Raw genomic sequence first — 14,106 nt, 5'->3', positions numbered from 1 at the left:
CAACCTGGTGGCCAGGCTTGGATGTGCTGGCTGCGTCAGGTCTCGTTCCAAAGCCACAGGGCAGCCCCTCTTCTCCTCCTTCCCATTGAGACCAGTTTCCATGACCCAGTCCCAGATGACCCAAAAGCTTTTGTCATCCAGTGCTCCCCTGGCAGCACTGCAGCAGGGGTCTGGCCAAAGTACTCTCCCAGCTCTGCTGCTCCACAAGGACCTGTCACATGGTGCCTTGGCCCTCCATTTGCACCTTTGTCCTTTCAGACCCCCGAAGGGGTCCACACAGTGGAAGAGGGTAATAGGCAAGGCAGAAGGGGTCTCTCCTGGTTAAAGAAGACTCATTAGTGCCAGGATTAAAGCAGCAGGCAGACAGTGTTTGTGGTGCTTGGGGTTGTGTAGGTCTGGGAGGCAAGCAGAGCCAACAGGAGCAAACACAGGGTTGTGCTGCCAGCAGCAGTGCTTTTAGTGACTCTTCCCTAGGTTTGGGTTGGTGCAAAGTGGATGAATGGAAGCAAACAGGGTTTGAGGTCTAACCTGGCAGAATGAGTTCACATGAAGCCACTGTGAGCAGCTTGTGGGCACAGGCTGCAGTGCTGTGTGATAGGAGCCTGCAGGAGAGGCATCTGCTCCTCTGGGTTCAAAAAGAGGAAGTCTGTCCTGTAGCTGCTTGGTGTAGCATGAACATAATTTTACACTACAACTGTTTCCAGGGGAATGTTTAGGAGTCTGAAAAGGCTCAGTTGTGAACTGGCCAGCTCTGGACTCCTGTCCATGCTCACAGCTTCCAACAGCCTCTGCCCCTGCAACCATACACCAGCAGTGGGGTCTGATGTTCCCCATCCAGCTCCTTGGCCCTGTGGCTGCTGGGGAAAGACGGTGGAGAGCAGCCCCCAGCCCAGCTCCCTGCTGCCCCCCCTGCCCACTGCAGGGCTCTTGAGACCCCACGAGCTTTGCCTGCCAGCCAAGCACAGCTGCCTTCAGTGCTCTGCTGCCTCTCAGAGCCAGTTGTGGTGGTCCAGCACTGCTAGTCCTGCACTGCATGCTCAGGGCCCACCAGCAGGAGGGCTGTGCTGGTGGCTGTGCGCTCTGCTCCCCTTGGCTTCCCCAAAGGTTGGCTTTAAACCCTCCGAGGCGGGGCGGTGGCGGTGCCGCGGGGCGGTGGCGGTGCCCTTGTGCCTGGCGGGGCTGGAGGAAGGCATCGGTGCCTCTGCCCCTCTAGAGCCCTGTTTGACTACGACCGGACCCGGGACAGCTGCTTGCCGAGCCAGGGGCTCAGCTTCTCCTACGGGGACATCCTGCACGTCATCAACGCCTCGGACGACGAGTGGTGGCAGGCCAGGCTGGTGACGCCCCACGGCGAGAGCGAGCAGATCGGCGTCATCCCCAGCAAGAAGAGGTGAGCGCCCGGCGGCAGCTGGCACGCCGGCGTGCCCTGCCTCTCCCCAGACTCCGCCAGGCCTGCAGCCCTCAAAGGTCTCCTTGTGGGTTCCAGACTGCAGCAGCAGGCTCAGGCTGGAATCAGGAAATACTTCTGCACTGGAAGGGTTCTCAAACATTGGAAGAGGCTGCCCAGGGCAGTGCTGGAGTCACCATCCCTGGGGGAGATCCAGCACTTAGGGACATGGTTTAGTGTTGACCTTGTGGTGCTGGGTTGAAGGTTGGACTGGATGAGCTTGAACGTCGCTTCCAATGCCATACATTCTGTGGTTGTGCAGTGGGAAGGGCACCCTGCTTGCAAGCTGGGGTTGTGTGCAGGTTTCCCTGGGGAGATGTTCTGTAAAGCTGGGTGAGGAGAGGAGCACTCAGCCCTCACCTTGGTCCCTGTGGAGATGGAGAACTGGTGTTTATCAGTCTGAAGCTCGAGTGAGAGAAGAGTCACAGCAGCTAACTGCAGGCTGCTCCTTGTGTCCTGTGACAACGTGCCCAACTGCAAGTTAGGTCCCATGAGATGGGCATTCACAGGGAGCAGGCAGCCTGGCTGCCACTGCCTTCAGGTCTGCAGAACCAGCCCCATCTCTGTCCTCCATCCCTTGCCTCCAGGGAAGGCTGAATTGTTCCCTCTCTGGCTCCTCCAGGCACTGGCCTTGACCAGACCGTGGGCAGGTGGCTCCACTTCTGTGTCTGGGAGGGAGCTGCCCTTTGCCAGCAGCTCCACCACCCAGAGGGGCATGGAGCCATCTGTGGAGGCTCCATGCTGGCTCCCAGGCAGGTGACATGGAAGCACGTGGTGGGACTAGCAGCTTTCTCCTCTTTAACTTCCCACCAGGGTGGAAAAGAAGGAGAGAGCGCGGTTGAAAACGGTGAAGTTCCACGCCAGGACTGGCATGATTGAGTCCAACAGGGTAAGTGCTGAGCTGGGGCTCTGGGGTGCCTGGAGCCATTAGTGAGCAGGGGCAGGATGAGCCTCAGCAGCCAGAGCTCCCAGTGGGGCTACTGCAGCAATCCCAAAGCAAAGAGCAGCATGCCCCAGGCCTCCGTCTCCTCAGCACCAATCCTGTCTGACCGCAGGGGCTGAGCAGCGGAGCTGGAGGTGGTGTGAAAGCCTGGGAGAGCAGAGCCTGGGCTGGAGTAGTGGGAAAGCAGAGCCTGGGCTGGAGTGGTGGGAGAGCAGAGCCCGTCCCACCACGGCCCGCGGCCGGGAGCCGACCGCAGAGGAAGGTAGCCGCCCTCCCCCCTGCGCTGAGCCCTTAGGGAGCGGACGAGGAAGGGACCCCCCTGGCTACCCCTGCAGAGCCGCCCCTTGCCCCATCAGCTTCCAGCATTCCCTGCCACACGTGTTTCTCCATGCTTAACTCTCTCCCTCCATGACAGTTTCCATGTAACTCCATGGTCTCACTCGAGGGAGGCCGCCCCGCCGCGGCTCCCCGCCGTCTGCCCTGTGGTCGCCCGTGCTGAACTCCATTGTTTTCTCTGTCCTCCCTCCCATCTCCTGGCTCTCCAGGCGGGCAGAACGAAACGTAAAAAGAGTTTCCGCCTCTCCCGAAAGTTTCCCTTTTACAAGAGCAAAGAGAACCTGGCCCAGGAGAGCGGCGGACAGGAACGTAAGTAGCAGCTGGCCAGAGAGGGCAGGCCTGCGACCCTCGGTGCCCCGCTCTCGGGGGAGAGGTCGGGCGTGCGCTCACAGCCAGGGCTCCTGGCGCCTGCCCCTCTCCCGCTCTGTGCTCCACAGAGGTGTCAGCAGCTCGGGAGAAACCAGAGCCTGACACCCAAGTGGCGGCTCTGGGCTGGTGCTCTTTTCTCTCTCTCTCTCTCACGTTCCATGTCTTCATCCTTTCATCCAACTGCACAGCCACCTGACCCTCTGCTCTGCCTCCCCCTGCTCTCCCCTCTCTGCTGCGGGCTCTGCTCCCTCCCTACACCTGCCAAGGGCTGCTCCCCTCCAAGCGAGAGATTGACCACCTCCTGCAGAGCTTCTCCTGTGCCCACCAGGGCTGAGGAGGGAGGTCCTGGCTGCACTCCCTGTGTCCCCTAGAAGTGGCTCACAGCTGCCTATGTCTAGCTTGGAACCCTTGCCGGGTTAGACCCTGTGGGCATGGGGCCGTCATGCCCTTGCGGGTGGAGGAGCTGACCACCCGTGACCAAGGTCCATCTCTGGTAGCTGGCTGCAGGGTGGGCTCCCAGGCAAGGCAGGGCATTCAGCTTGTTGCCCCAAGTCCTGATGTGGGCAGCCCTGGAGCTGCTCACTCAACACAGCTGCTCCCTTCCAGACGCCAAACTGTGTCCACCCCTGGCAAGTGTCCAGGCAGAGAGCTGTGGTCCTCACCTGGAGGAAGAGGAGAGGGGCAAGGCAGAGCGTTCTCTCTGCCCTGATGCCAGTGCAGCAAGCACATCCCTTCCCCTCCAGTGACTCTCCTGGGCATGATGCAGAGGCAGGAGGTCGATGCCGGGCTGCTTGCATCCCTCTGCTGCCTGTGCCAAGCTGGCACCTGCTTCTAGTGAGCTTAGCAGCCAGAATCAGCCTCTGTCCTGCAGGGAAGGTTCAGTGTGTGTCTGGGTATCTTCTGTAGTGCCTGGATGTGGCTGGGCTCCAGTCAGCTCCATGATGGGGACTCTGGAGTGCTGCTGTCAGCCAGCCCTCTGGGGCAGCACAGGGATGGGCAGGGCAGTGCTCTCCACCTCTGTCACGGACCTGCAGCCAGCTTGCTCCCTATGTTCTGCCACCCTGCAGCTTGCAGTGGGGAGGCTTTCCCAGGCTTCCACAGCCTGTGCAAGCACTGAGGAGTAGGCAGCTAAACCAGGTGGGAGAGCAATGCCCTGTGGCACAGGGCAAGGGGGCTGTGGTTAGGCCATGCTCTGCCTGCTGACCAGGGCAGTGCAGAGCTGCTGTGCCCTGCCAGCAGCCTTTGAGGCACCACAACACCACCTCAGCCCCTCTGGCCAGCAGCTAGGGGCTGGCAGGTGCTGCTGTAGCCACCCACAGACCCAGGGGGGCCCTTGGGGGCTCTCTGACAGAGAGGATGAGCTTGGGGGGGGGGGGTCCAGCTGCGGAGGGCAAGACATTTGCAGCAGGCTGACGGCCTCGGCTCTGGGAACATTTAACCTCACTTGCAGTTGCAGCTCTGGGCTGTTCTGCACTCCTGTCACTAATGCTGGTCTGGCTCTGTCTCCCCCATCCCTCTGACTGCCCTCTCCCACGCTCTCTTCTCTTCCCCTCTCCCCCTTCTTGCTGTCTGTGAAATCAGGACTTCCCTGGGTTAAGTGACGATTATTATGGAGCAAAGAACCTGAGTAAGTGGAACTCGGATGGCATCGTTCCCTTTGCGTCGCTGGCATGCCTGGTGGTGCCTGGGGAGCGCTGGGCCCGGCCTGGCAGCTGTGCAGGGAAGCAGCCCCTGGGGAGCGCTGTGTCTGCAGGTGGAGGCTGCGGGGCTTGAGGAGGTGCTGCTGCTGCTGCATGTGGGGGGGGATAGTGTGCTTGGGGGTGTTGGCTGTGCCCTAAGCACACCTCGCTGAGGGTTGCCCACAGCACCCGTGGTGAGCTGTACCTCCTCAGCCTTCTCTTCCTCCTGCCTCCCAGCTGGCCTGGTGCTGGTTTAGCGGTTAGAGACTCAGAGCCACTGGCAGTGCGGGTGGGAGGTGGCCTTGACTGTGATGGGTCTGCTCTGAGTGGGATGGGTGACACCCTTGTGAAGTGTTGCCACCCCCCTTTGGGGCCCCGTGCTCCCAGGTGTGTAGAACAATGGCAGCAGAGCCCCTCGGCCCTCCCAGCCGGTGCGAGTCCTGCCGAGCTCTGCCCTGAGCGGCGCGGGGCCCGGCCAGGGCCAGGCGGTGACCAGCGAGCTCCGGGGGGCAGTCGCAGCACTGGGATCAGCCTGAGCAAGCAAAGTCCCAAACTCTGTCCCATCCTGTCCCTGTCTTGTCTCTGTCAGTGCCAGCCCCTCGCAGAGGGAGGCTGCCCTGTGCCTGTGCCGGTGTGAGCCGTGCCTTGCGCTGCCCTCCGTGTGCATGCTGCACCCGCCGCCCTGCCAGCACCCTTCCCCTGCACCTTCTCCTGGCCTGGGGAGCCCAGTGCCCACACCTGTGTGCCCATGCCTGCCAGGCAGCCCCATCCTGGCCCCCCCCTCCTGCCCTCTCAGAGTAGCCAGGCACCCCCTGCACATCCACTGCTTCCCAGCAAGGGGCGAGAGATGCCACCCTGCCAGGCAGCGCAGGCCTGTCCCGCTGGGCGCTGGGGCACAGGTCCTTTGTGAGGCTGCTGCTGCCCTGCCCTGGCTCAGTGCTGCTGGCTGACAGCCTGGGTGTCCCTGTGCCTCCCAGCCATGCTCCATCTGAAGGGGGTCTCTCTGGTTGCTTTGCAGAGGGCGTGACATCAAACACCAGTGACAGCGAGAGCAGTTCCAGTAAGTGTCTCCCCTGCTCTCCTGCCCCTGTGCACGTGTGTGTGTGTGTGTGTGCACCTCCTGGCACTTCCATCCTGTCCTGTCCCTGTGCTCACTGTCCAGAGGCTGGGCCTTCTTGCTGGTGATAACAAGCTGCTGCGGCCAACCCTCTCCTTGGGGCCAGGGGAGGCCAGGGCTGGGGGGCAGGACTGAGCCTGCAGCTTCCCTGCTCTCTCCTGGCTGTAGGGCTCTGCAGGGCTGCTCGGTGATGGGTTCCCAGTCCATGGTGGTCCCTCAGCCTCAATGCCTTCTGCAGGAAGCTGTGGCCAGAGGACACACCTGTAGCTTAGGCAGCTTCTGGAGCCCAAGCCTGTACAGGAGCATGGGGTCCACCTGCAGGGAGTGTTACCTGGGTCACTGGCGAGGCCTCTGAATCCGCAGCACCTGCAGTGTGCACCCTGCAGGGAGGATGGTGCTTCCCAACAGGCCCCCAGCCTGGGGAGGGTCAGAGGAGGCCAGACCCAGAGCTGGGATGTGAATAATTAACTTGGATCAAAGGCTGGTGACTGCATGCCTGTCATGCTCCATGTCAGCTGGCAGCATGACCAGGGCAGCCTGGAGGTGTCCCCAGGGCTGCAGGAAGTTGGCTGGGGCAGGAGCCAGCTCCTTGTGGGAGTGGAGGGGCTGGAAAGCTGCTGGGAGCATTCACCTGCTTTGCCCTGGCTCTGTTGCAGAAGGACAAGAGGACACCATCCTGTCATACGAGCCAGTGACACGACAAGAAAGTAAGTCCTGGCACTCAGCTGTCCCCTGGCACAGCCAGGGTGACCTCCCTCCCTCCTCTGCCATCCCAGCATGGGGTGAACACAAGTGGTGTTTCTTGTCTGTGGTGTGCAGCGGGGGTGCCAGGTGTCCAGGCCGCCTCGCAGGGCTTGCTCTGACCTTGGCCATCCCTTTGTAATCAACAGAAAAGGCTTTTGACCTTGTCTGCAAGACCAGGGCTAAAACTGACCTGGGCTTTAGTCCCCAGCTGAGGGCAGGATTATCCCTCCCTGCTCAGGCCAGGTCCCTGCTGCAGAGCAATCTTTCCAGCCCTCATTGTTCAACCCCACTCAGTGCTCAGTCTCTGCAGGTCCTTTTGCAGGCTGAGCAGCCTCAGCACCCTGCCCCTGCTTCTGGCAGGGGCAAGCTCCTAGGCTGCTGTGGCTCCCCCAGCTCCATGGCATCCTCACCCAGCTCCCCTGCTTGTCTGGCTCCCACCCTGAGCAAGGGAGCGGTGCTCTCTGACCCTGGGGACCTGCAGCAGGTTTGAGTCAGAGGGGGCAGAGATGCTGGCCGTGACCAGGAGGGGATCAACTTGCATGGAGGAGACAGCTGTGGGAGCCCAGGGGGGCAGGGAGAGGGCAGCTCGGTGCCCAGGGCAGGAGCAGGGCTGAGGCTATGGCTCTGGCTTGCAGTTCACTACGCCAGGCCAGTGATCATCCTGGGGCCGACCAAGGACCGCGTCAACGACGACCTCATCTCCGAGTTCCCACACAAGTTCGGCTCCTGCGTGCCCCGTAAGTGCCGCTGGCACCTGCCGGCACCTGCCTCCCCTGCCGCAGGGAGGGCAGAGCGGGGGCCCTGCAGCTTGCAGGGTGGGGAGGGGGCAGCCCAGGGGTGCTCACCCTGCCCGCCCTCGGCAGACACCACCAGGCCTCGGCGCGACAACGAGGTGGACGGGCAGGACTACCACTTCGTCATCTCCCGCGAGCAGATGGAGAAGGACATCCAGGACAACAAGTTCATCGAGGCTGGGCAGTTCAACGACAACCTCTACGGCACCAGCATCCAGTCCGTGCGGGCGGTGGCAGAGAGGGTGAGTGCCCCTGGGTGCCCCTGGGTGCCGGGGCGGTTGGGTGGCGCTCCTGGGAGCGGGCACAGCCGGTGCAAACCCAGGCGGTTGCCCTTCTCGCGTTGTGAACAAAGGGCTACAAGGGCTTCAAGCGAGCGTGGCGCCAGCCTCGCCTCTCTCCAGAGTCCTGCCAAGCCCTTGGCTGCTCTCCTCAGCCATGTGACTCCCTCTCGCTGTCGTGCCTCTGTCATCCAAACTCCTCCCGGTGGCACCAGCCTGGTGCTGAGGAGCTCGCAGAGCAGAGGTGCCCAGGTGCCCTCCTCAGGGTGGCAGCAGTTCCTCTGCAGGAGTGCTGGAGTGTGCCGAGGGCTTGTGAACAGCTTCAGCTGTTCAGAGAGGTCCATCCTCGGCTCTGCTGCTGTCCTGCTCCAAGCAGGCATGACAGGTGCTGGGAGCTGGCTTGTGTCTCAGGCCTGGTGTTCCACCTCTGGCTCCGATTCTGCAAGCACAGGTGTCTGAGCAAGCTGCTCTCTGCGTGGAACAGGCTGGGTGGCTGGGTCTGATCCCAACTGTCTCCCTTCCAGGGGAAGCACTGCATCCTGGATGTGTCTGGCAATGCTATCAAGAGGTTGCAACAAGCACAACTTTATCCCATTGCCATCTTCATCAAACCAAAATCTATTGAGGCTCTCATGTAAGTGCAACACCAGCTCTGTGCCTCCCTGGGGCCAGCAGCTCTGCTGTGTTGGGCCTTTGCTGCTCCTGCTGCGTAGAAAGCCCTGGAGGTTGCTTCTGGTGCTGATCTTGCCCCTTCTCAAGAGGACACTGTGGTGTCTCTCCCTGTATAATACCATGGCATAGCCAGGCTCCATGGGTTGCTCCAGCTGAAAGCCCTTTGTTTGCCCCAAAGAGGATTAGACATGGGCAAATCTGGAAACGTTCCTGAAGCTGCCTGCTGTGACCTGCTCATCTGGGCCCTGAGTCCAGCCAGGATTGCTGCCAGCACCTTGTGGTGGTGGATCACAGCTGGAGAGCAGAGATGTTCCCTGTGTCCCTAAGCTTGTCCTGCTGCTTCTGACCCTGGGGAGTGAGGCTGGAAAGCACACAAGAGCTGAGCTTGCAGCTCTGCTGAGCGGCAGCAGAGTATTATCTGTGAGGAGACTGCATAGCTCGAGATGGACTCTGAGGTCAGGAGAGGCTCCTCTGGCACTGAATAGACTGGGACAGCCTCTTCTTGAGCCAGAAGGGGGTTGAGTTGCTTGCCTGGGTGTTGAATGAGCCCAGGCAAGGAGGCTGGGTTCAGGCCCTAGGAAAGCAGGGAGGCTTCTGCAGCAGTCTTGCAAATCAGGGAGCTTGTCTGCAGCTGAGTCAGCATTAAAGAGGCAGCAGATGGGAGCTGAGACAAGTGCCAAGGCAGCAAAGTGTGTGGGGAAGGGTCCTGCCTAGCTGCTACTGGAGATGTGCAGAGGCTCCCTGGGCTGGTTTTGCTTCTGCTGAGTTGCTGTGTTGGTTTTCCCTCCTGGCAGGGAGATGAACCGGAGGCAGACGTACGAGCAGGCCAACAAGGTCTTTGACAAAGCCATGAAACTGGAGCAAGAGTTTGGAGAGTATTTCACAGGTGAGTGTCCTCAGCAGGCTTCTATCTGATACCTTTTCTTTCTGCTGCTGGCAGCTGTGGCCTCTCCACCAGCTCTGCCTTCCTGCTGTGGGGTCGTGGGAAAATGTCCAGCTTCATCAGAGCAAAACAGCAGTGGCCCTTCGCCAGCAGGGCTCTGCAGAGGGACTGCTTCCAGAGCAGTGGAGAAGAGCAAAGCAGCTCCAGAGCAGGAGGCAAGTTGTCAGGCAGGATTTCCAGAGTTTGAAAGCTTGTCACCAACTCTGGCAATAAAAGCTGAGAGTCCCCAGGCAGGGTGGGCAGTGGGGGCTGTGAGGCGGCAGGAAAGCAACCTGGGCAAGGAGGAGCTCTTCCAAACAGAGCAGAGAGGCATTTTGAAAAGGAAAGAGGAGAAAGTCAGTGACCTAAATGGTGGAGACTGGCCTGAGTCATGACAAAACATCTCCCAGGGAAAGACTGGAAATTTGGCTGGCTTCCTAAGTAGTCTTTGCTGAAGAGCCAGGCAGGGGCTGCCTGGCACTTGGTGCCTGCAGAGCTGGGCTGCTCGGGACAGGGGCATCCAGGCTGCTGGGGACACAGCAATCCTTGTGCATTAAGGATGTAATGTTTGTAGCATGATTAATTCTGGAATGGGCAGGCAGAGAGGCAGAGAAACTGGTTCTGCATCTTCCCTCAAGTGCAGTAACTGTTCCTTCTAAAGGTCAGGAGTGATGATCCTGCCCAACCCTGTGTTAACCACCTGACTGCTACCAGCCTAAAGCCCAAGCAGGACATTTCCCCAAAATGGATCTCAGCTGAGCAGATGTCTGGGTACAAGCAGGGTAAAAGCTTTCCCCAGCCCCACTGTCCCAGGGAGCAGTTCTAGAGCTGCTAGCTGCTCTTCCAGGAGGGGCACAGAGGCAGCAGGCACCACGGCTTTGCCAGTCCCGGGCACACCATCATGTACTTGGTGAGCTGGAAGCTGGCCTGGGGAAGGGATGCTCTTGGCTGGAAGCTGTTGTTGAAAGGAGTGGGTTGTGGGCAGAGATGGTCTCTGTAGTGACTTTTGTGCCAGGAACTTCTAATGAGGGAACAGAGATGCTGGGGAATGCTCCTGGCTGGGCTGCAGAGGCAGCCTGAGTCAGCAGGAAGGTCCTCCCTGAGCACGCAGCGCTTCGTGTGGGGCTACTGCTGAGAGCCACAGCCAGCAGCTGACCTCTTGCAGCCTGGCAGCGCTGCCCTTCCCACCCTGCAGCAGAAGTAACGAAGAGGAGGAGCCCTCAGGAGCCAAGCAGAGAGGCTGCCCAGCCTGGCACCTCGGGGCATGCACCAGGCACACAGTGGCTGATCTGCAGGGCCTCCTGTCGGGCGCAGCCGAGCGGCGCCCACGGCCCTGTGCCACGGCTGACACAGTTTGCAAAGCTGATTAGCAGCTCGTTGTGGAGAGCCCAGCCAGCACCTCGCAGGCCGAGGGGCTCCTGCTAATCCCCTTGGGCAGGCTGGGCTAAGCCCTGTGCCGGCACACCCCCTGCTCTGTCTCGCTCCATGGCCGCCAGCTGCGCCTTGCCGGCCCCTCTGCTGCGGTGCTGCCGCAGCTGCTGGCAGGGAAGGGGCAGCCCTGCCTGCTGCTCAGGGTCTTGCTTGTTCTCTCCTCTTCCAGCCCTCTGCTGCGGTGCTGCCGCAGCTGCTGGCAGGGAAGGGGCAGCCCTGCCTGCTGCTCAGGGTCTTGCTTGTTCTCTCCTCTTCCAGCCCTCTGCTGCGGTGCTGCCGCAGCTGCTGGCAGGGAAGGGGCAGCCCTGCCTGCTGCTCAGGGTCTTGCTTGTTCTCTCCTCTTCCAGCCCTCTGCTGCGGTGCTGCCGCAGCTGCTGGCAGGGAAGGGGCAGCCCTGCCTGCTGCTCAGGGTCTTGCTTGTTCTCTCCTCTTCCAGCCATCGTACAAGGAGACTCTCTTGAGGAGATTTACAGCAAAATAAAACAGATCATTGAGGACCAGTCCGGGCACTACATCTGGGTCTCATCCCCAGAGAAACTCTGAAGACGTCCCCCAGCTGCTTCCCTGTGAGCTGAAGATCTGAAGTCCCACCCCCACCCCTGCCCTCTGCCCCGAGGGGGGAGGAGCAAACTCTTCCTGCCCTTTTTTAGATCGTCACACAATTGAGTTTTCTAGTCCTGTTTCTTTTGTCGGGATGAGCTCCTTCATCACGTGACTGTTCCCACCCTGCATGGACCTTCCCACTGCTCCATTAGAGACAGATCAGAACCCATTCAAAGTCGTTTTTTATTACTACTATTATTATTATTATTATTAACTGAACCAAGACTGAGGATGGGAGGAGGCGGCTGAGGACCTGACTAAGGAACAAGTGAAGCAGGGGACTCTGAGGACATGAGCGAGGATCAGAGCTCCAGGGGCGTTCCTGCAGGGGTGCCTGGCTGGCAGCTCTGCAGAGTGCAGCAGGAAGGCAGCAGAAGGCATTTTATTTATCTGTATATGTAATTTATATATAATATATAGAGAGATATTATATATATATTATATATATCTATGGATGTGGGCTAGGCAAGCCTGGGCACCTCTCCTACAAGGTACTTCTTACTGCAGTGGCTCGCGGTCTCTGTGCCAGCCGCCGGGCAGAGGGAGTCCGCTTGGGTGGGCAGAGCTCAAAACGGTACCAGGTGCTTTGGCAGCATCTCCAGTTGTGGCCAGCCTCCTGCCAGCCACCCCGGGCTCTGTGAGGCAGGGCAGAGGCTGGTGCCTGCCCGGGCGGAAGGGACCAGAGGTCCAGAGTGAGGCAGCAAGGCGCAGCGGCTGCTCTGCGTGAGGCTGGGAGGCAGGGGCAGCAGGAGGCTGCAGAGCAAGGCAGTGGCTGATGCTATATATTAAATTGCACATTGTTTTCCACACCACCTTCTGTGTTTGCATGAGAGGGTTTCTTTTGGTTCTATTTTTTTAAGCTGATTCAAAACCAAATCCATGTTGTGTTGCTGTGTTGGCCTTTTTGCTTTACTGTTTTTTTTGGTTGGTGGTTGGTTGTTGGTTTGGGTTTGTTTGGGGTTTTTTTTCCCCCCCTTATTCCATTTTTCTCTTGTTAATAATGAATTGAATGAGTATAAAATCCAGTTTTTTAACTTAGTTTTTAAGCTGGCTCTCTTGTAAATAGAATCTGGAACTGTGGTGTTTAATGAGGAAACACTCTGCTGCCCGCACGGACCAAATGTAGCTGCTGTCCTGTCTTGCTGTGGCCCTGGAGCTGTGGGGGCAGGCTGAAGGGGCTTGGGCAGCATGCTGGCATTCCCTTCCTCACCAGCCACGGGCAGGAGCAGCCCCAGCTGTGCCTTGCATGGACCCTCACACTTGTCCAAGTGAACAGCCTTGCTCCACACCAGATCCCAGTCTTGCCTGCAGCTGGGGGTGGCCTTCCCAGCTGCTCTCTTCCCAGCACAGCGGGGACCTCACTGCCTGCTCAGAGAGCTGGGGCCTGGCAGGTGAAGGTGCAGCTGCCTCACTTGGGTCTATCTCTGGCATCTCTGCATAAATTCTCCTTCTGAAGCTGGGCTTTGCTCCCTCTCTCAGGGTCACCTTAGTCTGAATCCAGCAGCCTGTACTTGCAGGTCTGGGGCAAGGGGCTGCAGAGCTGCAGCTGGCTGCTCTGCACTGGGGCTCTGAGCAGGGCAGCCATTGGTGCTGAGAAATGTCATTGGCTTCCACACTTGCTCCACCATGGAACCAGTGCCTTGTGTGAACCTAGGGGGGAGCTTGCACAGCTCTGCTGAGAAGGAGCTGTGCTGCTAGGTGTGGTGGTTTTAGGTTACTTAGAGCACAGGCAGAAGAGCTCTCCCACCACACACAATTGGTAGATGCTGTTCTCAGGCAGTGCCAAGCTCCACAACAAAGGAAGTCACCATAGGAGCATGAGCAGGTAAGTCCTGGCCCATTCTCCCTCCCCCTGTTTTATAGGGATAAGTGAGCAGGTAGGGTGCTGGTTCCCTGCCCTGAAGGAAGCTCTGTGCCAGCTGCTGTGGTGCACACAGACTGTGGGTTTCAGTGCCAAGAACTGCTGTAAGACTCTGTGCACTGCCTGCTGAGAAGCTGTCTGCTCATTACGAGGAGCCCTGCAGGGACAGAGCAGCTTCCTGGGACAGAGCAGTGCTGCAGAAGAGATGCTGCCATGGTGGAGGGCAGGAAGGAGCCTGCTGTCCGTGGGACCAACCCTAAAGGAGTGAACTTTTGCCAATGGATTCCTGTTCAGCACCCAGGCCCCTGCCCTGCTGGTCCTGCTCTGGCTGCTGCAGACATCAGTTCCTTGGAGAAGTGGAGTAAGTTGAAGCAAGAGCACTTCAGGTGCTGGTAACTCCATCCCTGTCTTTTTTCTGCTCTTTTTTCCTGGTAGCCTGTCTCCCCTCAGCCAGTGCCATGGGGACAGCTGCTGCTGCTCTCGCTGGCACTGGCTGGGTACCAGGCTTTCTTCCAAGGAGACTTCTATTTTTAATAAACAGAGTTGCAAAGAACTCAGTCTTGGAGCCCTTCTTGCAGATGCCTTCATTGTGTGCTGGATGTGTTTTGTGGGAGCTCAGCATAGCAGCCCTGGCTGTGGCCCCTCCACAGCAAACTTGTGTTGATAGTGGTTAAAAAAGAACAGAACAGCTTTTTGCAGTAAGATCACCTGAGAGCTTGGCTGAAGGGAATTTGGGGAAGAAAGGAAATGTGTTTATTTACAGCTGCAAGCAGGCCCCTGAGAAGCTCTCCCTGGCTGGGTTGCTGTGACAGAGGCTGCCTCTGCTTTGCTAGCTTGACCCCTCCCCTGCATCCCAGGTGAGGGCAGGAGCTGTGCCACGCCGGTTCAAATGATGCTGCAGAGCTGTTCC

The 14,106-nt window shown here is 59.3% G+C and overlaps 1 protein-coding gene across 10 annotated transcripts in view; it reads left to right on the top strand.

The window, feature by feature from the left end:
• Window positions 1-13,741, top strand: part of DLG3 (discs large MAGUK scaffold protein 3) — a 92,089-nt gene extending 78,348 nt beyond the window's left edge. For 7 of the 10 annotated variants that reach the window (XM_054169780.1, XM_054169778.1, XM_054169777.1 and 4 more), the window contains 10 exons: window positions 1,214-1,390; window positions 2,261-2,336; window positions 2,936-3,035; window positions 5,793-5,834; window positions 6,548-6,598; window positions 7,271-7,372; window positions 7,499-7,671; window positions 8,232-8,341; window positions 9,174-9,265; window positions 11,169-13,741. In XM_054169780.1, the coding sequence (XP_054025755.1) occupies window positions 1,214-1,390; window positions 2,261-2,336; window positions 2,936-3,035; window positions 5,793-5,834; window positions 6,548-6,598; window positions 7,271-7,372; window positions 7,499-7,671; window positions 8,232-8,341; window positions 9,174-9,265; window positions 11,169-11,275 (1,030 nt within the window). In that variant the 3' untranslated portion in view covers window positions 11,276-13,741. Of the gene's footprint in view, window positions 1-1,213; window positions 1,391-2,260; window positions 2,337-2,935; window positions 3,036-4,676; window positions 4,723-5,792; window positions 5,835-6,547; window positions 6,599-7,270; window positions 7,373-7,498; window positions 7,672-8,231; window positions 8,342-9,173; window positions 9,266-11,168 lie in introns of all 10 variants that reach the window. The other 3 variants (XM_054169775.1, XM_054169774.1, XM_054169772.1) reach the window with 2 other exon arrangements.
• Window positions 13,742-14,106: the final 365 nt, after the last annotated feature.

The sequence above is a fragment of the Dryobates pubescens genome, chromosome 18 (assembly GCF_014839835.1).
Source record: "Dryobates pubescens isolate bDryPub1 chromosome 18, bDryPub1.pri, whole genome shotgun sequence".
Classification (NCBI taxonomy): Eukaryota; Metazoa; Chordata; class Aves; order Piciformes; family Picidae; genus Dryobates; species Dryobates pubescens.
The sequence above is the reverse complement of the archived record's forward strand: the minus strand, read 5'-3'. Positions and strand labels throughout refer to the sequence as shown.